Raw genomic sequence first — 26,638 nt, 5'->3', positions numbered from 1 at the left:
CCAATTTTTAATTTTCCCCATTAGGTCCCCATGCCACAGTCCACCCAATTCAGAAAGATCTCCTGGCTCTGTATAGAAAGTGGGCAGAAGGGAACTATCAACAGAAGAAAATAGGACAGTTTCATTATATATTATGGGTAAATTTACAAATGGGGCAACTTGGATACAAACACTGTAAGGAGACACTCATTATATGTTTAGAGATGTGCAAGAGTTAAAAGAAGCATTTATGTCTATTTGGATGGAATGTGATCAGAATTCTGAGCAGCTTCCAAACATAACCTATTTGCTGCAATGCTTTCTAAAACTGGGATTTTCTGTCTCTTGCCGAGTAAGCTGATATATACTATTTATCATAGAACAGTAGAATTATTGAGTTGGAAAGAGCCCATAAGGCTATTAAGTCCAACCCCCTGCTCAATGCAGGAATCCAAATCAAAGCAGATCTTACAGAAGGTTGTCCAATTTTCTTTTGAAGGCCTCCAGCACTGGAGTGCTCACCATCTGCCAAGGTGATTGTTTCCTTTGTCATACTATTCTAACACTTAAGAGGTTTTTCCTGAAATTCAGTCTAAATTTGACTTCCTGTAACTTGAGCCATGATTACATACATGCCCTGTCCTTTCAGTCTTTCCTCACAAGGCTTGGTTTCCAGTCCCTTGATCATCCTTGATGCCCTCCTCTGAACTTGCTCCAGTTTGTTGACATCCTTCTTAAAGTGCCTGTAGGTGAGGCCTAATCAGTGCAAAATAGAAGGGGACTAGTACCTCATAGGCTTTATGGTCTCCAAAATTTATATATCCCTTCTTGTCTACATTTTTTTAAAAAAATAACTCTTAGGAGACCAGAACAATTTTGTTTTAAATCTCTGCTCTGTCAAAACTATAACTTTCTAGTACAGAATAAGCATCGCTGGTGGATTCAAAGGGACAGTGGCACTTTTCCATCACTCATAGGAGAATAACCAGGAATAAATCAAGACTGGCTTCTGTTTTTTAATAGATTAAACATCATTACATTAAGTATTTGCAACCAGAGTTTAGTGCTAAACCATACGCTCCAATCTGATTCTTGGTATGTCCAGGTAAGACTCGGGAGCAGGAAATGCTTTTCCCTTTTCTAAAAGGCTGGACAGAGACTATTGATCAGAAGGAACAGCCCTTTATAGGTCTGTTTGCAATGAAAAATAAAGGCATACTTGTACAAACCATCAAAGGCAGCCAATGAACTTTCTTCTTGAAGAAATCTGTCTGTTACCTCCAGTGACATTTTGAACTTCAAGTTGGTTTCACTAGAACAAGGACAAAAAGCACAGACTGCAATGTCTTTTGGTTTAACGGGAACAAAGGACTATAGCCGTTCTTTGGAGACAGTGCTCAATAGAAACTTCTGCTTTTGCTAACAGGCACTTTTCCTACCCTTTTTTCCTGAAAATACAACCTAACCTGAAAATAAGCCCTAGTATGATTTTTCAGGATGCTCGTAATATAAGCCCTACCCCCAAAATAAGCCCCCGTTAAGTGAAACCCCGCCCTCCACCCTTGTGCAGCAACCAGAAGAAGATGACATGACTGTATTTGAATCAATGTAGATTGTTGTACATGAAAAAAAATAAAACATCCCCTGAAAATAAGCCCTACTGCATTTTTGGAGCAAAAATTAATATAAGACCCTGTCTTATTTTCGGGGAAATATGGTACATCTGTTCTCTGCTAACTATTCTATGCCATCCTAATGCAGTAAGAGTAAACCAAAGCAGAAAACAAACAAGAATGAAAACCTCTCTGGATTAAAAAAAAAAAGGTGATCATCATCTATAACATCTCTGAAGTCTCAGTAAGTTAAGAGCAATGGGATGTATTTCATCACACGTTGTTCTTTGTGGCACACATCTATATATCTACTACGATTGATTTTGGGGATGCTTTTTAAAGTGCATGTAATACAAATAAATAATTCTCCAATAGGGAACTTAGCATGATTTGACATGTTTCTAGCTTATTAGGAAGTGAATGTAGACAGAAAGAAACTTACCCATCTAATTCAGCTGTTTCTACATGACAAAGGCTGTTAGGTTCTGAGCTGGACAACAGCAGAATATCAGCCTGATTTTAAAAAGAATAAAGGGGATTAAATGCATACAGAAGTGATGGCAATATTCTAGTAAAAAGAAACATAGCATTTTACTTACGGGAACAAAGGCATTTTTCCTCAGACGAATAACATCACCAACATTAATGTCTTTCCACTTTGTTTCTTTGAACCTAAAGTAAAAGTATCAAAATACGTGTTTCAGAAGGGTAAACTGGCTAGCATTCATAAAAACTGTTGAACTGTATCAATTAAAATATGCCATTTACATCTGTGCAAATAGTAATTAATACAATCTACTAACTTAGTTATTAAATACATGATATAAATTGTTGTGTAAAAACTTTTTTGTACTTGCACTACAAATGTCAAGCAACAGTTATAATACTTATTGAAATTCTTATGTTGCCACTATAAATACATCTCAGGAAGTGCAGAAGCTACTTATCGTCAACTGAAATCATACTGGGATGGTTGCATTGGGTCTAGGTAAAGAACAAATGCCCTCCCAGATCTTTCTGGGACCTACAGAGTTCCCCACTCTCAGGTGTGAAGGGTACTGCAAATGTTCCTTGTCACAGAATGGCTAACTAGCAACTTTTTCCCTACTAAATTACCCGTATTTTCTGCTCCATAAGACGCACCAATTTTTTAGAAGAAAACAGGAAAATATAATCTGTTTTCTTTGCTCCATAAGACGCACAGACTTTCCACCCCCCCTGGGGGCGACAATTTCAAGTTGTAAGAAGCCGAAGCAATCCATATGTTAATCCCACTGATAGAAGCTGGGATTCTGTTGGACACCGGTGGAGCATAATGTACCCCCTGGCACAACAACATGGAGTCTTGTACTTGTGGAAGGAGTGCCACTCCTGTTTTGCACTTGTGCAAGGAGATCCCAGGTACCCTCTGTCCAAGTGAGGGGGGAAATTTGAAATGCTCACAATACATCCATTGTGTGTAAGCAATTAGTCTTCAACAGGATTCAGGCCTGGGGATGAGGGCGGCTGGGGATGAGGAGAGCTGTAGTCTAACACATTGGTGGATGGTCTCCAGATTAGGGAAGGCTCATGAATATTGCATGCTAGGAGCAGTAGATATGCTCCATGCTGAATTCAACTACTCAGGGGGAAAACAGTCTAGTGACTTTCACTCCAATCCACACAGAATATACTTCCAGGTCCACCACCTCTGTCTGGAAAACAAATCACCGCATTAAGACAGAAGCTAGCCATCTCTGCTATTAAACATCTACAGCTGCAGTACCTGCCCTCCATGATAACATCACATGTTCGGTTGTTAATTTCATTGTCCATCCGATGCCGAGTCTAAAAAGGGAGAGATGAAGGAGAATGTTTTAAGAAGGCTTTATACCATTTAGTTACTATTAACAACTATCATGACTATGATAAATTGTAATGATAAAGCAAAATTAGTCCTCCTCCTTCTCACACAAATTTTAGTAACTGGAGTTGTTTCAAAATCTTTGGCTACTACTTTAAAACATTTAAAGTAATTTGCTTCCTGAAATTAAAAAAATCACTTATTTTGGGAACAAATCACCTCACCCATAAAAGTCAATATTTAGGACCTCACTCTTAATTCTCAGGTTTGAACCTTGAGTCTGCCCCCTGCACCAGCTATGCTGAGAAGCACGACATTGCTATTATAAGTTATTATTTACAATAATAATAATAATTGTTGTTGTTGTTTGTGGTGATCATACTACTACTACTACTACTAATAATAATAATAATAATAATAATAAGAAGAAGAAGAAGAAGAAGAAGACGATGACGACTAATACTTCTAACAATACTACTAACAATAACAATACTACTAATAATACTACTACTACTAACAACAACAACAATAATATTGCACTTTCCCGCTATGAATCCATTTTGCTACGAATCCTATGTTCATTTGAGGGACCAAACAAGACCAGCCTTAAGACACTATTGGGCAATTTAGAAACCACAGAATTGTCCTGCACATGCCAAGAAAATGCCCACTTCTTGCAACAAGTGGTCAGGCTAACTGTAAAGAGTGTTACTGATTCCTCCTTCTCCTTCATTGTAGGCCAGCAATTAGTCTAACTTCTGTTTACGTTTGTCCTTCCTCTTTGTTTATACTTGAGGGAAAACATTTTCCAGTTTGACTTGGAAAGATTCTTTTTGAGCCTCTTTAGCCACCCTGATATAAGGTTGAATATATATTTTAAAAACCTGAAATGTAAAGAAGAAAAAGCCATTCTTACAACATCATCCACTAGGTCTTTAATTGCAGTGATGCCCAGAACTACGAGTAAAGGGATCAGGGTTGTGTACCACGATAGGGTCGTTATCTGAGGAATGGACTGCAAAGAAACAAAGAGACATTTTATTCATTTATGTAAGAAATATGCACCCCTGCCATTACACCACACTGACATCTGAAGTGGTTCACACACATGTATAAGCCCTTGTGAAGCTGGTACAGTTTAGGTGGAAGTTGCCTGGATAGCTTGGTGGTTTGGAGCACCTTGAAATGGAGTGGTGGGAGGGGCTTCTGATTTCTCCACAGTGTCTCCTGGGAGAAGAGCCAGACGGTGGAAGGCGGCACAATCCCAGGGGGCCGCTGGAAGGAGAGACCTGAAATTACCCCTGTGTACCCTATAATTAGAAGATCCAGGGAAGGATCCCCATAAGCTGGAATCAATTTGATGGCACAAAATTATTATTGCAGCTTAAGTGGACCTGTTAGTTCAGTGGGTTGGTCTGCCTGTCTGTGGAGCCAAAGGCCAGGAGTTCAAATCTCCCCTGGGCATCCCAAGAGAGGGGTCATTTGATCTCTGGGAGATCACCTGGAATGCGTCTCACTGATTGGGTTACACGCTTTGCCCCCTGGGCAAGTTGCACAGTTCCAAAGTGTCACCAGAAAGAGCGAATGATAAACTACTTCTGAGTACTTTATAGCTAGGAAACTATGCAGGAGTTGCCATAAGTTGGAAAAAAGTTGATGTGAGGACCCATGCCTTTTTGATATGCCAAACCCCTTCCCTCCTTGCATTTAGAAAGATGATAAAAGACAGAATTATTTAAAGCTGCCTTTAACGACTGGATCTCCGGAATACTATCAATAATATTTTTTACATGTTTTAATCAACTGTAGTTTTCTTTTTTACAGAGCTATTTATATCTATGGTTCAGTTGCACTGCTGTATTGTTTTGAACCACATTTTTTGTTATTGTGTATTGTGGATTTGTGAGCTTAACCTTGTGTAAATTGCTTATAAAGTGAGTAAATAAATACATAAATACTTTTTACTGATTTATATAAACATGTATACATAATTTAAATAGATAAATAAACATAAATAAAGATAATTTAACTTGTCTTCCCATTTGTGTGTTTTTTAAAGATGGCAACACACAAACACACCAAGAAATCTATCACTTCTGCTCATCTCCCACAGAGATACCTCAGCATCCTGGGCAAGGCAAATGGGACTGACTCATGTTCAAAGGCTATTGTGCATACCTGTCCAGGTCTGATTCATACCAGACCTTGTAAAAGTTACTTTCTTCACTACTTTACTAGAAAATTAACTTTTCCAATTTCTGGTTTCAGTTGTGCATATAACCACTCTTTCATCAGTGATGAATCTGGGAAATGAGTCTATTCTAAGTCCAGTGTCAACCATATCAGGATATGATTGCAGTAACAAAGCATATGGACCAAGATCAGTAGCCCAGAACCCAATAACAATTCCAAGAAAACAGGCTGTTTGTAAGTTTGTCATCAGTGGCAAATCCTGCTTCAACAAGCTGCTCTTTACTGCCACCTATTGAAGGTGGTGGCGCTGCAGGTTAAACTACAGAAGCCTCCGGGCTGCAAAGTCAGAAGACCAGCCATCGTATCATCGAATCCATGCAACAGAGTGAGCTCCCGTCGCTTGTATCAGCTCCTGCCAACCTAGCAGTTTGAAAGCATGTAAAAATGCGAGCAGATAAATAGGTACCACCACGGTGGTAAGGTAAATGGCCTTCCGTGGCTAGTTGCGCTGGCCACATGACCATGGAAATTGTCTACGGACAAACGCTGGCTCTATGGCTTGGAAATGGGGATGAACACTGCCCCCTAGTGTCAGACATGACTGGACTAAATGTCATTGGGAACCTTTACCTTTACCTATTGAAGGTTATTTCATGAACCTATGGACTTTTGGTATTTGCTTTGAAGAAGTGAGATTTACGTACAAAAGCTTGCATATTGTATGATGTTTTATTTTTTATTAGTGGCCTATAAAGATATCTATCACCTATTCTTGCATTTGTATTTTGTCCTGGCCACAAAATTTTCCCTTTTTATTTCTATTAAAAGTCTGTTAACCTTTAAATGGGAAACAAAATAAACGAACTCCGTAATGAATTCTAAAGTCATGTTTTACCTGTAAAATAAGTAGAATCAGGAAATAAAAGTTGGCTGCCCTTTTAAATTGTTCAAATAAATTCAATGGCAAGAAGGTGATGGGATTATATTTGTAAGTTCTAATTGCATTCCCCTGTTGAAGATAAAAAAAGTCATTCCAAAGTATTAATATACAGTATATGAATCCTATTTGCCTTTTATGTAAAACATTTCATTTAGTGAAGTCATCCTTCATACTGCTTCGGTTAAGCAAGTGCCTTATGCAAACCAGTCTTCCATGGGTCGCTGCCTTGAACATGTCATACGAAACAGATTTCAAGATTTTAATGTTTTGGGCTGTTTTACATCATAGGAGCTTCAGTCCCATTGTATTTTTAAAAGACTGAAGTAAATTATGGAAAGAAAGCACAGAATCATTCACAGGGCCACTAAGATCAAGTGCTTCAAAACTGGCTATGAGCGAGTGAACACCTCCCCACCCCACCTCATAAAACGCCTGGCTTTTGTAAACGTTTCTTGTAGTATTTGGAGGAGGGGGAGGGTTTTTACCAATACTGTAGTTAAAATAATGCTTTCAAAAGCCCAAATGCTTTGGTTTCTCCTGCTGTCCCAACAGTCTTCATCTCTCTGCCTCACCCCCATGGGCCAGCCTCAAAACTACAAACCAGTTGTGCTGTTCCAGGAGTCAAAATATTACAGAGTTTTGCTCTACAAGGCAAAGATTCAAATGCATGTGTCCACAATCAGTAGAATTACCAAGTCAACAGTCGAGCCCTATGCACACTTACTCAGACATGTCCCAATGTGTTCAGTGGGACTTATCATAATCAAGCTGACGATTTTTCCAAACTTCCTTGATCAAAAAGTGACATTACAACATTTTTGAGCATCTAACTAGGCAGGACCAATTAATCAAATAACAAACTTTCTGAATTTACCATATACTAGGACAAGGTTATTTGAAGGACATAATGCTATTATTTATTTATTTTTCTTTATTTTAAACATTTGCATATAGCCTTTCTGTCTACAGCAATCTACAATAGATTTAAATGATTAAAAACAAATTTAAAACATTATTTTAAAAGAACAGATTAACAGCATTTTTTACAAGAAAAATGCAAAACTTTATTTAAAAACTAGTCCTAAAAGCCAAGGCTCTGGAGAACAATATGGTTCAGCTCCCAGTCCAAAGGTCAACAGATATGGAGCCAACCTGGTTTCTCTTGGGAGTGAGTTCTACAGTCAGAATTCTGATAAAGAGAAAGCCCTAGATATTAAAATGATTTGGGGAAGGGAATTATTCCATGCCCTGTCAATACTGGAATGATATTTCACAGAGAGGGTTTTCACAATAACTGCACCCAGAATTTCTTTCCCAGGAACCATCCATTTATTCTACAGTTTTGCTCCAAATCTGGCACAGACAAAAGCAAGTTAAAAACCAGCAACTACACAAAGCTAAGTGAGGGGAAGCCTTGTGGCATTTTGTCTCTTTTTAATAGGGAATTGTCTTTGGGGGGGGCGTTCAGCCGGCACGGGGTGGTTTAAATTTTGCTCCATGCTGGGATTACTTTTCACTGCTTTCTGCCCTTTGCAATCTCCTGATCTGATATGAAGAGGCACTGCCAGGACAAGCAGCTGTCATCTCCAAACACTTAAAAAAATCAACACTGAAAGGAATTAGCACTAAGCCACTGATAGATAGATAGATAGATAGATAGATAGATAGATAGATAGATAGATAGATAGATAGATAGATAGATAGATAGATAGATAGATAGATAGATAGATAGATAGATAGATAGATAGATAGATAGATAGATAGATAGATAGATAGATAGATAGATAGATAGATAGATAGATAGATAGAAAGAAAGAAAGAAAGAAAGAAAGAAAGAAAGAAAGAAAGAAAGAAGGAAAGAAATAGCCTATTAGCACCTTGTCAGATCAAAGGTGCTAGTGGTTGCAGTGGGGGAAAAACTGGTAGTTCTCTGAGCAACCACAGCAATTTCACCAATGAAAACCAGCAGGGACCTGCTCTGAAAAACTACATATTTTCCAAGCATATTTTCCCTGATAAGTAGTCATACCCTAACTCACTATCTGATGTCCTTTTGTTAGAAAGCAAAGACTTCTGTTTGGCTTCTTTAGTTGCCTGTAGCCAAATTATGATGGATGATTACCTTTTATTCTTTAACTTCTTTAGGTTTTTAGCAGCCTGCTTGGCTGGATAGCTCACTGCTTTAAATACCTGGCTGCAGAGCCAGAGTATTGATTCCCCAGTGTGCTTCCTGAAAGAAGAGCCAGTTTATGAAGGTATGGGCAAGCTGCATAATCCCAGGGCAACCCGCATAATCCCAGGGCAACCCAAAAAGAAGAAGAAAAGAATAGTAAAACATTTCTGATTATTCTCTGTCTCGAAAACCCTGGAAAAGGTAACCATAAATCAGATTCGACTTGACACCATAACACATCAACATCATCATCATTGGCTTTAGTTGCAGTTTTTAATTATTATCTTTCCTTATCATCCTTTGTTTGTTTGTTTATTATTTAATTCTTAATATAAAAATAAAGTGATGAATGAATGAATACACATGGCAAGACTTTTTCAAAAGAATCTTCCTTCCTCAGTTAGATTACACCTGTTGTAGCACTTGTATATCATATGTAATGTGCCGATTTATCAATCAATGCATTGAAACACAAACAAGTTAAGCTATCTTTTGTTAGGTAACAAGCGTATTAAAGCAGTGTTACATTTTTTAATGTACATTATTATCTTGTGGCATGTGAAGAAGTTCACTTACTGAATATTTACTTTTTGTAAGGCAGAAATATCTTTTTTTCATAAATTGGGGCTGCTCGTAGAAGGCTCTGTCATTTGCCTTTACCTGCCAACTGCAATCTGAAAACACAACACAGTGATACAATGAATGCAATATTCAAGCACCTGAAGATTGTTTCTTCTTACATGCACACAAACAACAGTTTGTCTGTGAATTACTTGTGCATCTTTTCAGCAGTTAAGGCATACATTTGCAGGTTTTAAAGACGAACAAGAAAAGGACCTTAAAGCACAACAAGATTAATATCTGAGCAAATGGTGATACTTATTTTTACATTTATTCTTTGCTCAAATAGTATGGTGAAAATGAGGGAATTTCACATACCTTCCCTAAAGCTGCTTTAGTTCAATAATATCTAAATAATGTTCAACTTAGCTTCCATGAATGGCAATCAGCAAAAAAAAAAAATTAACAAAGAAATGTCAAAAAAGTGGTTGAACAAGTTAGCTGTGGGACAGTAAATCATACTGTACAGAGGGAAAGAATTCACACTAACAACACATGATGCAGGCCATAGTTATGTCAGCTATCTAAATCCATGTGACTCTAGTTAGTCAACACTGGCAAGAATTCCACTGATGTACTTACAAGGTTTGCACAACATGCCATCGCTAATTGCAATTAATTGACACTGTCCTAAATATGTACCCAATCGTGTAACTGAAATGCACCCCCCCAACCTCATCAATTAGTCGTATTTAGTTGCAGCACCATAAATACACTCATAGGATTCGGACCACTGATTCAATGGGTCTGCTCTAGTTAGGGACAATTGAAGTCAACCCAGTGTAAATCACTAATTGTGTGGGACCCCCTCTTATGTCTGCAGAAGTGGACTTGTCCACAAAATCTCACACTAAAATAGAGCAATTAATTTTCAAGGTGCCACAACATTTTTGTCTTCTTTATTTTTTTTATTTTTATTTTTTTGTTTTTGTCTGATGTGTGGAAACTACTGGTTTCTGGATAACACCCTGGGACGCAATTGCCTTTGGACAGTGCCAGGCTTTTATTGATGCATTCATTATTTGCATCAATAGGAACTCTGAACTTGTTTGTACATATATGCTGCATAAAAGTCTTCTTCCCAAATACTCAGTTGATTTTCTTTTGAGGAGAATTTCCTTCTTATCAAAATAGGCAATGAATAATTGAAGATCTGAGAATTCTCAGCACCTCTGAGGACAAATTTCAGAAATATAGATGATAGCTCTGTTTAGTTTGTTGTTCAGCAGTGACTGGATCAAGGTAGTTAGCAATATTTTATACCCCACGGTAATGGAAAGGCATTGCAGGTTCTAGCTTATTTTTCTAGAACAGTACAGAACCTAAGCCAATGAAGAGGTATCAGATATGTTCCAAACTGGTCACCAGTGAAATCAAAAAACCCTTACAGTGTTGCTTTTACCAGGTTGAAAATTCATACACGATAACACACCCAACAAAATGTATCTTCTGTCTGTTACTCAGTGGATTGTGAAACATTTCTTAGACCAACTTGCCTCAACACGTTTAGTGTTTTCTCTGTTTAGTGTTTTCTCTGTTATAAAGGATCAGTCCTTTATTTAGTTTTTGCACAGGTAGTTAGTAATTTAACATTCAGAGTAATGACTTCTCATCTATAACCACTTCTTTCACTCTTACCTTTTCGAAGTGTCTCCTGTTTTGCTTCTACCTCTCTGTTGATGCGGTTTTGCTCTGGCTCAACAGACGGCTCGATGTCCAATTCATCCTCTGTCTCATCATCACTATACGGCACCTCTTCATCATTAGGTTGGGAGGAATCCTCATCAAAAGTGGTTTCTGAATCTCTTTCCAAATTCATCCTGTTAATATCCCCTGAACAAGCAACAAAAGTAGATCCATTTCAGCCGAGCATGGTAGACACAAAACCACATTCCTTTTTCTTGCATTTCTTAAGGTCAGTTTTTACAAGCCAGAACAAAGTTACCCTAGCACTGCTTTTAAAAGTTCAAATTCCTGAATCCTATATTTCTTGTAATGATTCATGAAGAACCTCCTACAGCAGCTCCTCTGACAGAAGACCTCTCTGCATTTCAGAAACCTCTGGGACAAGTTCAAGGAACACACTATGCAGGCAAGCTAATTCTCACTGTTTAAGGAAAACATTTATATCATGCTTTATCCTTTAAAACAAACTACAGTAGTACCTCGGTTTACAAAATTAATGCATTATGCAGGACTTTATGTAAAGCAAAAATTTCGTAAACTGGAATGCAAATTGCCATAGGAACGGGGGTGGTGCTATGGCAATGCATCCTGGGGAAACTTTCTTCACAAACTGAAAAAACCCAGAAAAAAAACGTAAACCAAGGCATTGTTTTCAACAGATTTCTGTTCATACTCTGAAAATGACGTTAACTGAGACGTTCATAAATCAAGGTTCTACTGTATCCAAAAAGCTTACATAAAAGCAATTAAAAATAACCACATAACACTAGTTACTGTAATTTATCATTAATTGCCATGCTCCACATTTCTTTATACCATTTTCCATATTAAATTGGTTATTATTTTTCCAATTAACTTGTGAAATTACATAAGGTTAAAAAAGGAATATTGAATTGTAATGATTTTAAGGATATATGGAATTTATTTTTGGTACATATGTTTCAGAAACACAAATGGTATACACCTGGAGATGAATCAATGTATTTTTGGAGAGAAATAGGGTAGTATGAAATATAATTAAAAATGTAAATGTTAATTAGTCCCAAGGATTGGGTGGGGGTTGTGCAGGGGTGATAACTGTGGTTTTGTTTAGTTTTAAGTTGAATTGTTAGTCGTGTTTATTATATTTGTTGTTGTTTTATTATTTGGAAATTAATAAAAATTGTATTTTAAAAAATGACCATATTACACTAATGGGAGCTACAATAGCAGTGATGATAAACAGTAAAACAATACACTGCTGAGCACATGAAGTAAAATCAGATAGAACTGGGAAGAAAAACAAACCAGCAGTGATACATACAATTCAAACAAAAGCTGTTTTTTAAAAATAGAAATCTTAATTTGATGCCTAACCATCAATGTTAGTACAAAGTTTGCCATCGCTGGAGAGTTGCTCTCCCTGATCATCATCTGACTAACATTTAAGATTCTGGGCATCCCAAAAGGACTTCCAAAAAACTGTCAAAGTTAGTGGTTGCTCAATCAACATAGTCCCAGGGCTTTTTATAAAAAGCCAAATGTAGTGCCTGGAAATGTACTGATAAATCACAGAGATGTTTTATTATAGGTGAAATCCATTTGGACAGATGCTTTAATTAGCATTGTATCCATCATATCTAAAGCCCATGGAAGTTTCCAAACACTCTTTAAGAGGAGAGTGAAATCAATGTACTATTTTATCTAATTATTTTGAGATAGATTTTGAGCAAGCATTACAATTTCACCAAGCACTGTCTGTCTTTGTCTTAGATGGACTACTGCTGATATATCAGCCTAAAACAATGAGAGATAATTTGCTACCCTAGGGAATCCAGAATTGGCTCATTCCCCCTCCCCCCCCCCCAATGCAAGCAGATACATGTATTAGAAAATTGGGCAATATGGGTAATCCGGATTCATGGTTTCTCATCTTCCTTATAAAGTTTGATTAATAATGTATTATAAATATTTCAATACCACCCTTTAAATATATTCACCAAAAGGATGAAACAATTTCACACACACAGAAATATAATATAAAAATAAGACAAAATTGCAAAAGCAAGTGGTTATGGTTGTATGACCCATAGAGGTCCTGGCAACTCTTGAAGAGTATTATTCCTTGTATTGTCCTTTTGCTTTGCGTTTTGCAGTGTTTCTCTCAGGTCAGTCTACGATCCAATGTTACATCTAGGTATCTGGGGGCAAAACAATGATCTAATTGGATGCCCTTTGAAGTATCTGAGATGCCTGCCTATTTCTTAAATAAAAGGCACATATTGCATCCTTAGCAGGGCTGGGTTTAATTTGATTTCTATCATATTATGTACCAAGTTCTTCTAATACAGCTGATATGAGATGTCCCACAATCTGAAAACTGCCCAACTGAGCAGCAAACTCCTAAGTTAATTCCAATTTATAGCAGCCCTTCTCAAATTTATAGTTTTCTTCTTGTGTTCTTCTTGCAATGTGTTTTCTACACAGATTGCAATGTATTTTGCAGATTCTTACACTGACTCTCTCACATAACCCCCCCCCCCAAAAAAACACAAGTAAACCAGTCCCTATGCCACTAATTCTACTTCTTCAATAGGAGATCATTTCAGGATTAACTTTGGATCAAATGGGCTATTATACCACACTGAAGAACAAAAGACAAAAATAAAGGATAAGAGAAGACAGATTTCATTGCCACTTTCTTCCAGAAGCTCTTGGAAGACAAAGCGTACTAGAAAATAGGTGCCAGGCTCTTATCTTGAAAATCTCTCTTTTTACAGTATATTTCTCTCTTTTTACAGTATACATTGGCTTCCAGAACTTTGGCAGAAGTAGCCACGGAGGATATAGGGCTTCCAAGCTATTACCCCTTTCATCACTAGCTCTCCTTAGCAGTTAGAGGCTTGTTGACCCAATGCAATCAGCAGGCGATGAAGGGTTATGTGGATTTCTGATAATCTGCACCTATACCCAAAATGAAATCAACTGACCCAGGTACATTCCTCCCAAAGAACCAGAATTTTTTTACCTAGTCTACGTTTTGTCACTGCCAAAGGCCAGAAGGAGACTACATTTGACTCTACAACTTCAATCTGACTAGCAGTACGATGGGCTCAATGTTCAATCCTGTAATGTGTAGGTCACTGTAATAATACTACCCATACTGCAGACGGGGCAGGGAGGTTAAGAGAAAGAGGCTTGTCGAGGAACACCTGCTGAGTTAACAGCAGGTAAGATAAGAGCTAAGTTTCCTGACCAGTACGCTACACGAGAACTTCTGCATTCCTCCGTTTCCAGCCCGTATTACTATCAGCTAGATACACGCTCAGCCGCATTGAGTTCTAAAAACAGATATTTAAGGCAGTTTAACTGCACTGTGGGATCAGATTTGAAGTCTCATTTTTATACAGATGACAAACATATTTGCTTCTGCAATATGGAGAGCTCTTTCAGTCAGGATATTTATATCTCTGTGCTTCATTTTTTGTGGCAATTACTCAGATGTTCATGGGACATTTTGAGACCAGCTAGCTGGCGGTCTAGTGCTAAACTCCTTATTTTGTTTCTACATGCATTTCATTGTCCTTGCACTTGCTAGCATCCAGTAAATGTTCATGCGTTTAGTTCAGTTCTTCCCTGCACAGTGCTGGATGCTGATTCCTTGTAATCATTATCCATTAGCTATGTACTATGGTACTTCATTTCTGTGAAGTACCATAGCACTAAACTCCATTCTCCAAGAAAAAAGTGGAACAAAAATAAAACCAAAACTCCAACATGGATAGCTCAGTGGTTTGGGTATCTGGCTGAGAAGCCAGAGGTGGGAGTTCAATTCCCCACTGGGCCTCCTTGACAGGAAATGGCCTCCATTATCCATAGGGTCCCTTCCAACAATGCAGTTCTAAGATTATAAGATTGTTCTAGAAAGTCAAGATAAAAAGTGGTACAAAACAAAGGAGGAAGGACATCATTTAGCTATTGAGAAGAATTCCAGCATGGTTAGTACAGAGCAGAGAACAAATAGTAGTACAAATGTTCCCTCTGGAAAAGTTTTGACAATTAAAAAATATATTAAGTGCCTATTTTAAGGGTGCATGCTGCTTTTATCAGGCATGTTAACTCAGAAAGGCCATGAGTACTAGCTTTATGTACTGCTATACTTCGAAATTGCTTTTAGTTTAATTCTGTCTTGATATACACATTTTCATGGTTTGAATACTCTAATCTGGAACAAATGAGTTTCCTTCCTACATTCCATAAGGCAAAACCCTGGTTATGTCTGCCCAAAGTCCTCAGAAAACATTTAACACTGGTTCTCCAGATTCGTGGCATGCAAATAAGAATTATGTTTTTGGTGTAGCAACTAAATGGTAAAAAAGCAAATGGATAGCCTGGAAAGATGTACAATGCTGAATAAAATCTCTACCTGTGTAAAAGAGGAAAATATTTCTGACTGTGTATGTGGGCAGAGAATAAAGATGAGTAATGAGATCAGGAGAGAGAACTCACAGAAGTTCTTTAGATACGACCAAAACACAATTGCCTAATGAAACCAAGCCCTACATAAAACTGAAAGCACAAGCTGTATCTTGCTTTATTCATTCTTAACAAATGGAACAGAATATGCTGTATTACAGCATGCGACCACAGCCTTCCATTTCAAACAACGGAACAATGGTTTCATGGTAGATAGTTCTAATTTAAAGATATGACAGCATTATACTCCACACCTGCCAAACACTGCTAAACATACACAGATAATGGAGAAACTAGATGTGCCTTTTGATTGTAAATTGGGTTGTGAAAAATTACAGACAACACAAATTTTGCTGTACATATAGAATGTCTCATCATTAGGCAATAAGCAATAAAAGACAGCTCCTTCTATTTCAGACACTGAAAAGTTGCTACCAGACAAAATCAGTGGTCAAAATAATCAATCCAATGATTTCCATACATCTGTGTTGTTGGGTGAAAAAAATGGGCAGAAATGTACTTTGGGAATAATTTGTTACAAGCAATATATTTACCTGTAGCTAGTTACTTTTGGGTAACAATGTGATTCACAATTACAAAGTTATAGCATAAGTAATTCAACAGTCTCAAAGTGTAAAGAGTAGTGTTTTCAAGGTGACAATGCTGTTATTAACATAGATAACATTTAAAGTGTTGATGACACACAACATACTTGCAATTCTGATAACAGGTAAATGCAAATGACACACGTTTTAGGGCTTTTTAGAAAGTGTAGGATGGGTTGTCCTGAAGCTAGGTTTTCCTAAAGCAACTGTTTGGTTATACATAAAAATACCCTTGAACGGGGTTTTGTATTCTGATGACAGAGCATTGTTCCCAGAGCAAATTCTGCGAAGACAGCAACCAGAACACCCTACCACTGTTATACCCATCATGCTTTTTAATTGTTTAAAAAAAGAGAGAGGGGAAAGAGGAAATAAAAAATCTTCCCCAGCCTATATTTAAGGCAAAGTACAGGAAAAAATGTATTATTTTTAATCAATAGTTTGCAAACATTAATCTGTGCCAAACAAGAACAAAACATTTGCATAAAAAAAGGAAACACCAAGAACGAGAACGACAAGTGAAGATGGAGAAGACGACTTCAACAAGAAAACTCTTTGTTGGTTCTCTCTCGATACAGACTTAATTATTTTGGCTTCTTCCTTGATTCGTACTTGTGATCTTTCAGAATACCAGCACAAAATGCATTTCAACAAATTAACGGAGCAGCTAGAAGAGTGTGGGTATCATAGGTATATAACTGCAGAAGGTGAAACCCCATTTTTAATTGATAGGCAGAAGTTTTAATCTACAAACTCTTTACAAATCATGATCAATAGTAATAATACAAACCGACAACAACAAAAGAGGTCGCAACCCTCAATAAATAATTTAAAGTACCTTAAAAATTCAATTAATGTGGTTGCACTGGACCACGTCCTCCCCACTCCATCAATGTTATACACAATTCTTTTACTGAGAAAAACAATTTATCAATATATGCATGAACTCAGCCTGGAAATCCAAAGCTAAGCAATAATACTAATAAAAATGTGCCATTTAAAAGAACTTGAACTATCCTGTGCCGATTGTTTCAAAATCTGAAGCTCATGTTAATTAAACTGGCAATTAATCCATTTTAATGAAAGAAACCTTACCTTAGTCTTAACAACTTTCGGGAAATATACATAAGGAAGAACAGTTGCTTGCTTTTCTGAACATGTATGGCCACTACAGTTGTTCAAGCGATTCTATTTGTTAAACCCATTAGGCAGGCTGTGCTGCTCTAAGAAGGCAATGTCCTATTTTAAGAAAAATTGGGGAGGGGGGCAGAAAAGACGAGGTGCTAGGAAAAGTTAAAGGTACCAAGAAAAGACTAAACTTGAGATGGATTGACTGCATGAACGAAGCCACAACCTTGAGTTTGCAAGAGCTGAGCAGAGACTATGAGGACAGGACGTTTTGGAAATCATGCATTTGTAGGGTCAACAAGAGTTGGAAGTGACTTGATTCAACTTCCAGATAACCTCGCACCTGGATGGCTGAGAATCTTCACAGAAATAACAAGAAAGAAACATTTCTACATCTTAGGAAAAGACACTGTGGAGGTAAAAATGAAAACGGTTGCAGACACAATAGCCATAGTTAATTCTACCCACCATAGCACTCTTTCAGTTTTAAAGGGTCAGATGAGAGCATTCAAATACTTAAGTCTGCAGAAAGTCCACCTGCATTTCATTCTTAGTCTTGGTTAAATACATATTTGACATTTTCAGGCATACACATACATCTTAGCAGATAATGAAAAATTAAAATGGCAAAATAAAACACATTTCCATGTTAGGTTTGCCTGATGAGTCTTGGCAAACAGATTGGCCATTTACACATCAAAAAAGCAAAAATAAAAAGAGAACATGGTATATATATAAAAAGGGACATATGCACATTTCTGAACATGAATGCAAACGTAGAAATAATGGCTATATATTAGAAATAGAAATAATGTCTGTAATTTAAAGAGAAATACTATATGTTCATCACAGGAGGTGAGGAGAGAGAATATTCTGCTTATCAGTTGTGAAACGGGTCATTTGTTTGCCTGCTGTCCAAGTTTTAGCAGTTGATGCAAAACTTAAAAGTCCCTGTCTTTCTCCTTTCTTCTGATTCTATGTTAAGAATCCTGCTTGGTGCCAGACTAACAGGACATCTCACTAGCACAGCAAACAGGTTCTTTTGCTTGTCCCAGTGTTGACTTTACGTAAGTGTAGATGACCATTACGACTTGCTAAATTATGCTTTTTACAAAGAGGCCACGGATACCTCCTTGAACAAATGTCTTAAAAGTCAAAGCATCCACGCTGCAGTTACTGTGTAACTGGCTTGATCAGATAGGACCCTGACCTTTTTCTCTAAAGAAAACATGGGTCAAGCAGTCCTTCATATGAAAGATGATAAAATAGGGCAACAACATGGTCATCCTTGTGGACACTCAATGCATGCATAACTAATACCTCTCTGAGAAATGGGTACAGCTCACAACTCCCTTCAACTAACTGCCCAAAGAAAGCAAAACCTAAACCCCCAAGATGGCCACTGTGTCCTCTGACCAGTGGAAGTTACTTTTTTGGATTGCACATTCAGAATCTCCCAGCCAGGGCAAACTCTGCCTCCTCACTTGCCCTTTTCAAGAGTTACGAGCCAAACAACATCAAAGAGAAGCAGCTGCAACAGCTTCCTCTTATCTGCCTTACTGGCAGCAGTGTGAATTGGACCCAGAAGGAGAGAAGAAGGATATGGGCAGAAGTTTAAAAGGAGGCAGGCCCTTGAAGGGCATCTTGCAGCTGTCCTCTACCTACCCCCAAACTGCGGCAGACACCAGCAGCTTTTTCCTTTGTCAGTGCATGCCAAATTTCCCTATAGTGTTTCAAAAGGAGTCAAACACGTAGGCAGAGACTCTTACGTAACAATAACTTCATGAAACACAGTCTTAAATCTGTTACATTTACCCCCATATTATCAGTGCATACTTGCCTGAGTACTCTTTGATTACTCAGAATGCTTAATTACCTGGAGCTGAATACACTAATCAGCACCACTAACGAGCAACGTGCTTAAAGCAAGATGGAAGTTCTATACTGTTTGGCCAGGGATGGCTCATTCACACATGATGCTACAGTCATCATACCTCAGTTAAACCTATTATGCTTCAGTGACACAAGCAACGCATCATCAAAACTATTTTATAGTGTTTTGTATGTATAGCAATACAATAGTTTTGTATGTATAGCAATACAAAACTACACAGAAATGGCATTATTCAGTGGTATGTCTATGAAGTATGTGCTACACTACAGGAGTTAAAAGATTCAGAAAAGCTAGACCCCAACTGTAACATGACATACGTAATTAAAAAAGACTTCATAATTTAGGGGTTTCAACTGAATGAACACTGAATTAAGATTTATGTAAATATCTTACCTAATAAAACTAGATAGTTAAATGATATACTAACCATTATAGAAACAAGAGTTTTCTTTCACATATTACAAGAGACAGATTATCTTTAATATTCTCATTCCCATTAAACTAATACACCAGAAATAAAACTCTCTTAACAAAATATGCTCCTTTATCCACAGCCCCTTTGATTTAAATTGTTATTATTTACATGTAGCCAAATCAGAATAGATTTACAGAAACCCTAATAGGACTTTCAAAGTGAGAGGTGTTTAAGGAATACCTTTACCAGTTCTACACTCTAGTGACTTTCTCTGTCTAAGTACGGATTTGAACTCGGGTCTCCTGAATCTGAATCCATTACTCTTTCTACTACACCACACTGGGTATTCCTGGATTAAGATTACTCTTCATTAATTGAGAAGGCTCTTCACTTATTAACTATACAAAAGCTTTAACAGATTCATCTATAGCAGTGCTTCCCAACCTGGGGTCATGACTCCCAAGGGGGGGCTGCAAAGTGTTTTCGGGAGGGGGCACAGTTTGCCTTATATGTGTTGCATCCCTTGTTAAATAATTTCTTCTTTGACCTTTCAGAGTGGGATATTAAAGTTAGCATGTATATGTTTGTATGAGAAACAGGTCTTTCAGGGAAGAAAGCAGCCCCTACTTTACCCAATTAAAATGCCCTTTTATGCAAACATGTTGGAGGTCACAAGTTACTTGGCTATTATAAAAGGGGTCAAGTTTCAAAGTAGGTTGGGAACCAGTGCTCTACAAGCTGAACCAATAAAAGGGTTGCTACACTGCCAAATGTATATGTTTAGGAAAGACAATCCTTTTTATATATTCGCGAAGGCTTTCACGGCCAGGATCTAATGGTTGTTGTGGGTTTTTCGGGCTCTTTGGCCGTGTTCTGAAGGTTGCTGTCCTCTGAAGATACCGGCCAGAGAGACTGGCGAAATGTTAGGAAGAACAAACTTTAGAACATGGCCAAAGAGCCCAAAAACACACAACAACCAATCCTTTTAATGCTGATCATTTCTCCCAAAACATTTTCAGAAAAGTAGCTATATCAGTACAAAAAAAAATAAACAAAAAACAAAGTCTTGTGTGGTATCTTTTAAAGACAAGTACTTAAATTTCTTCTGGTTTCTAATATTCTAGGAAGTTTCAGATTTCAGGGACTGTAATTTACCTTTTCATATAGTATGGTGCAGACTATACTCCATAAACATCTATATGATAATAAACCTGAAATATTTATAACTGATGCATATGTCCAGATTACAGCTGGGGAGGGGAGTATAGTTGCTGGAATCCTGTTGCTTAGTGTAGCAATAAGTTGTGCTAGAGTAAGCTCATTGAATCAATGGGGATTTTGGTAGGTCAAATCTTCCATGTAATACAATGGGCCAACTCTAGTTGTCATTATGCTAAAGTAAGTCACAATTAGAACAGGCCTATTTGAATCAATGAAATTTATGGAGGAAGTTGACCCATCAAATCCCTGCTGATTCAACAGGCCTACTCAAGTGTGATTTACTACTCTAAGGAACAGGATTTCCTTGGCCAGCATGATCAAAGAATGGCTCATCCAAACTCTGATTCATACATAATGCCTCAGTGAACGTGGAGAGAAAAGCCACTAAAAGTGTTTTATAGAGATCTATCTTGGTTTTGTGAAGACGAGAAGGGGACGACAGAGGACAAGATGGTTGGACAGTGACATCGAAGCTACCAACATGAATTTGACCCAACTCCGAGAGGCAGTGGAAGACAAGAGGGCTTGGTGTGCTCTGATCCATGGGGTCACGAAGAGTCGGACACGACTAAACGACTAAACAACAACAATCTTGGTTTCGGAATGCACCTCCTTGAGTGACAGCCTAACAGTATGGACAAATAGCCCTGTTATAATCTAGCCATCCATTAACCTAACCTCCCAATATTCAATAAAGCAAGGACTTTAATCATACCTTCTTACTAATACATCTGATATGTTAACTCTACCCCACATAAGTTTCTTTTCTCCACTGAACTCTAGTACTCTCTATACATTTGCCTCCGCACCTATATATTAAAAAAACACTGGTTTACTTACACAGTCTTAAAGGAGTGGCACTGTTAATACCTAACAGGGTGGTAAAACAAACCGTTAGTGCCAGCCTTACCCAACCCTTTTGTAATTCTCACAAACAAATGGTAAAAACACTATGAGTGTTTCCTCAAAAGAGAGAGATTCAATTGTGCTGGTTATCCATGCACCCTCCTGCACCAGATCTTCCTTTTACCCCTTGTATTAATTCTACAAGAAGCCATACAATTGGAATATACTTAGTAAAAACTGCAAGTAATCAACATGTAGAATGAAACATTTTTGGAGTGGCAGGATATCACTTTGTTCTTTGCATGTAGAAAGGGAAGACATAATTAAAGAAAACACTGCAGCCAAATAAGTTTATGCAGAACGCATTAATGTCTTTTAGTTTTATTTAAGACTTCTCTCCTTCTGTTGAGGAAGTTGTATCACATACTCATAATGCCCAAAAATGCCATGTTCAGATTCCCAAGGAAGCCAGAAAAGGGCCTTGTTTGAAATTCTGAACTGTTGCTGCCCCCCAATGAATGCAGTGATGGATTAGTCATCTGATTCAACAGGCTTCCAGTGAAAGTGATGAATTCAGCACCAGGCATTCCTGATGATTTCAGCATCAGACATTCCTGAGTGCTTGTACATAACAAGTTTACAATTTGTTTCTCTAGAGAACCACCTTTCCCAACCTTGGCCCACAGATGTTGAACAGAAATTCTCATAATTCCTAAAAAAAAAACTGGCCAAAGATTAGGGAGAATGAGATTTGCAAGGCATCATCATGTGTGACCTCAAGTTGAGAAAGGCAACCTGATCATTAGGGATGGCAAATGAGTGATTTTTCCATATACCATTGGACTGCAACTCCCACCAAGCCAAGCCAACACAAACAACAGTGAGAGGTTTATAGCTGCAGCCTGACAACATCTGGAGGGTGACACGATCCTCTTTAACCCCAATGTGGCTATAGCTGACATATCAAGGTGACATGCGTCTAACTGACATAGGAATTTGTCCTGACTGAATAGGAATTGCTCCACAATTCTTGGTGGATAGTGTAAACCAAGAGTAAGCAGAAAGTAGATTCCTGGTGCTTTGGAGCTGAGCTGTCCCTCTTTGAAAAGATAATAGTTGGGGATGTGAGAGCTGTATTCCAAAACAGCTGGAAATCTACCTTCTGTCAATCCCTGATTTAACATATTAAACACAGTTATAAAAGAACGCCCTTTGTCCTTTAATTTAAAACAACAACAACCACTATGTGGAATATAAAGAAAAGAATTCTTCACTGTCTCGAAAGTTTAAGCAGCTCATACGTGGTTACTACATCTCACAAATCTGAACACATTAGTTTAAGGAAGTAGGTAGGTAGGTAGGTAGGTAGGTAGGTAGGTAGGTAGGTAGGTAGGTAGGTAGGTAGGTAGGTAGGTAGGTAGGTAGGTAGGTAGGTAGGTAGGTAGGTAGGTAGGTAGGTAGGTAGGTAGGTAGGTAGGAAGGAAGAAAGGAAGAAAGAAAGGAAGAAAGAAAGAAAGAAAGAAAGAAAGAAAGAAAGAAAGAAAGAAAGAACATCTTGAAGCCACTCTGATAGATACCAATTAAAAAGGGGACAAAAATGTTCCAGTCCACAAACTGGGTATGTTTTTGAGCTGCACTTTCTTCATCAGACAGATATAAAAAGTAAGTACTGTATGGTGGAAGAAAGAGAAGAGGGAAAAGGGGTGGAGACAGGATCTTAAGTCCCTATCCCGCACATTGTTACAGAGGGGAATGGAGGCTGCAGGCAAAGAACTGGGTCTCATCAGGTGATGATAGTGCTGGAAATCACCTGGTATAATCCACAGGCTCACATGCAACTGTAAAAGGAAAAGATTTTGCCTCTTCTACTCAGGTACAACAAGTTCTTCCTTAACTCAAACCTGCATCCATCTTGGCTGGGAACACCGGTTTCTTTGTCAGTGGAAAACTAAGAATTACAAGGCAGTCTTTACATTTTCCATGCAGGAGTTAAAGTTTCAAAAGACAGATTAGGTAAATGAAACCAATGTAACCAAATTATGTAGCTTTACCTGTTTTGCTTGTTGATGCCCAGCCTGTGGCAGTGTAAACTCCCCTGGATTTGGTCCCTTTACTAAACAACTAAATTATTTATCCATGGGATCACAAAGAGAAGCAGAAATCCTACAATTAATTATGCTCTTACAATTAATTACCGTATTTTTGCACCATAAGACGCACTTTTTTCCCCTCCAAAAGGGGGGTAGAAAGTCTGTGCGTCTTATGGTGCGAAGGTGGTGACTTCGCCCCCACTGGCCCCGTGGGGGGGAGCATCGCAAGGGTCCGAGGGAGCCTTCCAGGACCCTTGCGATGCTCCCCCATCCCCCCACGGGGCCAGCGCAGGCGAAATCGCCAGCTTCCAGGTGGGGGGAACGTTGCAAGGGTCCTGGAAGCTCACTCAGACCCTTGCGACGCTCCTCCCACCGGCAAAATCGCCAGTTTCTGGGAGTGTTTGGAGGCTTCCCAAGCCTCCAAACACTCCCAGAAGCTGGCGATTTTACCCCCCCTGGCCCCGTGGGGGGGTGGGGGTAGCGTGGCAAGGGTCCAAGGGAGCCTCCCAGGACCCTTGCCACACTACCCCCACCCCCCCCATGGGGCCAGCCCTGGCGAAATTGCCAGCTCCCAGGACCTTTTGAGAGGCTGGAAAGCTTCTCAAAAGGTCCTGGAAGGTCGCTATTTCGCCCATGCTGGCCCCGTGGGGGTGGGGGTGGGAGTAGCGTGGCAAGGGTCTGGAAGGCCCCCTCAGACTCTTGCCACGCTCCCCCCCTACGGGGCCAGCGCAGGCGAAATCGCCAGCTCCCAGGACCTTTTGAGAGGCTGGAAAGCTTCTCAAAAGGTCCTGGAAGGTCGCTATTTCGCCCATGCTGGCCCCGTGGGGGGTGGGGGGTGGGAGTAGCGTGGCAAGGGTCTGGAAGGCCCCCTCAGACTCTTGCCACGCTCCCCCCCCACGGGGCCAGCGCAGGCGAAATCGCCAGCTCCCAGGACCTTTTGAGAGGCTGGAAAGCTTCTCAAAAGGTCCTGGAAGGTCGCTGTTTCGCCCATGCTGGCCCCGTGGGGGGGTAGTGTGGCAAGGGTCTGGAAGGCCCCCTCGGACCCTTGCCACGCTACCCCCCCACGGGTCCAGGGGGGCAAAATCGCCACCTTCTGGGGCTCTTTTGAAGCTTCCCAAGCCTTAAAAGAGCCCAGAAGGTGACGATTTTGCCCCCTCTGACCCCCGGGGGGGGGGGCAGGGTGAGTCTCTAAAGGGTCCTGGAACACACTCTAGGACCCTTTGGAGGCTCACCCTGCCCCCCCACCAGGCTAGAGGGGGCGAAATTGCCACCTTATGGGGCTCTTCTGAAGCTTTCCAAACCTCAAAAGAGGCCCAGAAGGTGGTGATTTTGCCCCCTCTGGCCTTCAGGGGGTCTGGGTGAGCCTCCAAAGGGTCCTAGGTTGTGTTCCATAAGACAGACCTCTCCATAAGGCTCACCAATTTTTAGGAGAAGAAAACAGATTTTTTTCCTGTTTTCTTCTCCTAAAAATTTGGTGCGTCTTATGGAGAGGTGTGTCTTATGGAGCAAAAAATACGGTATGTTCCTACAGCAAATAGTTTTCTCTTTTGGCACAATTTTTCAATTGGATGGCTAAGGCGAGACAAGAAATCAAATATAAGAGAGAGCTAACAAAGGTTGATTCACCAGTCATGTTTCTCCATTCACTGTCTGTATTTAATTCCTCTACTGCCAAAGTCCTGTGGCCTCAAAGTTCTTCACATGCATTCTTAGTTTGTATATGGGCTAAGCAAGGCACTTTACTAAGTACTGTGGGGGTACCATTCCTAAGGTTCCTAACATGGGTGTTCTAGTGAGGGAAAACTCTCCTAGCATCCTGTGGCTGCTTCTGAGGGAAGGAGCTGCCATCATTCTCCCTCCTTCTCATTATCACAGAGAGCTTGGCATAGAGGCCTTTCCTTGGGCCAGTCAGAGGGCTTGATTAATTGCCTTTCTCCAGACCAGCCCTAATGTAACCATTGTCCTATCTGGACCCTGTCTACTATCTGTAATGCTGTCACTACCTGTGACCTTGTAATGTTAATAAAAGAACAGTCTCCTGGTGGCAGAGGAGAGAACATCGCAGAGGGACAGACGACTTATTCTGCTTCCTTGCTGAGTCGCCCACCAGGAGTACTGCTGGCAGACATCCATCTGTGTGTGTGGCTGACTTCTTCTATCTATTGCTAAGAGACTCTTTGCTATCCATTATCTGGTGATTACCAAAAAGCCCATCAGCCTGCTCATTGCCTGAACCCCAACAAAGTACAATAAATGAAAAAATTTTAAGGCAGTACAGAAATTCTGCTATGGGAGGAAAAAGAAAATACACACAATCCAAAATGAATACCATGTCCCTCTTCTGCACTCAAAACAGAAGTGGACTAAATTAGTGTACACATGCTAAACTCTCTGCCACTGAAACAGGATGCATGTCCTGCTATGTAATCTGTAGCAGTCCATTCCGGCCTGCCCAGCACATGCACAGAGGTTTTTAAAGACGCATGTCTGTCTTTGACAGACCAAAAGTTGCCTGCAAGAATCACTGGCAACAATACAGTACTGTACTTTTATTCCAGTGGGCAAATGAAACTGTTTCATTAAATGTACAGTAATTGCACGCACAGACACTATTTTATGGCAGGGAGGCTCCTTGTGTCACTCTGGAAGAACAATGGCTGCTGTATTTCAAGAAGTGATGTACTGTGCTTCAGCAGATTATAACCTTTATTTATTTTATTTTATTTATTTGATTTATACCCCGCCTATCTGGTCCACACGGACCACTCTGAACATTAAGTCTTCTGCCTGCATAATTTCATCTGTGTGGAGCACAAAGAAGTTGCATGACATACTGTTCAAATTTAGATCCCTGAAGGGGGGGAAAAAGCAGAGTAGTCATAGAAGACCTTATACCTTCTGCTATATAACTACTTTGACCGGCTCACAGATATCTA

General features: G+C 39.3%; 1 protein-coding gene across 2 annotated transcripts in view; it reads right to left on the bottom strand.

The window, feature by feature from the left end:
* Positions 1 to 26,638, bottom strand: part of ATP8B1 (ATPase phospholipid transporting 8B1) — an 81,794-nt gene that overhangs the window by 27,963 nt on the left and 27,193 nt on the right. For both annotated transcript variants that reach the window (XM_078385197.1, XM_072992889.2), the window contains exons 2-9: positions 11,001 to 11,195; positions 9,318 to 9,415; positions 6,524 to 6,637; positions 4,352 to 4,450; positions 3,358 to 3,419; positions 2,192 to 2,264; positions 2,035 to 2,105; positions 1,209 to 1,291 (exon numbers count right to left, since the gene is read on the bottom strand). In XM_078385197.1, coding sequence (XP_078241323.1) covers positions 1,209 to 1,291; positions 2,035 to 2,105; positions 2,192 to 2,264; positions 3,358 to 3,419; positions 4,352 to 4,450; positions 6,524 to 6,637; positions 9,318 to 9,415; positions 11,001 to 11,181 — 781 coding nt within the window. In that variant the 5' untranslated portion in view covers positions 11,182 to 11,195. The remainder of the gene's footprint in view (positions 1 to 1,208; positions 1,292 to 2,034; positions 2,106 to 2,191; positions 2,265 to 3,357; positions 3,420 to 4,351; positions 4,451 to 6,523; positions 6,638 to 9,317; positions 9,416 to 11,000; positions 11,196 to 26,638) is intronic.

The sequence above is a fragment of the Pogona vitticeps genome, chromosome 2, assembly GCF_051106095.1.
Source record: "Pogona vitticeps strain Pit_001003342236 chromosome 2, PviZW2.1, whole genome shotgun sequence".
Classification (NCBI taxonomy): domain Eukaryota; kingdom Metazoa; phylum Chordata; class Lepidosauria; order Squamata; family Agamidae; genus Pogona; species Pogona vitticeps.
Note: the sequence above shows the minus strand (reverse complement) of the source record. Positions and strands in the feature narration are given on the sequence as shown.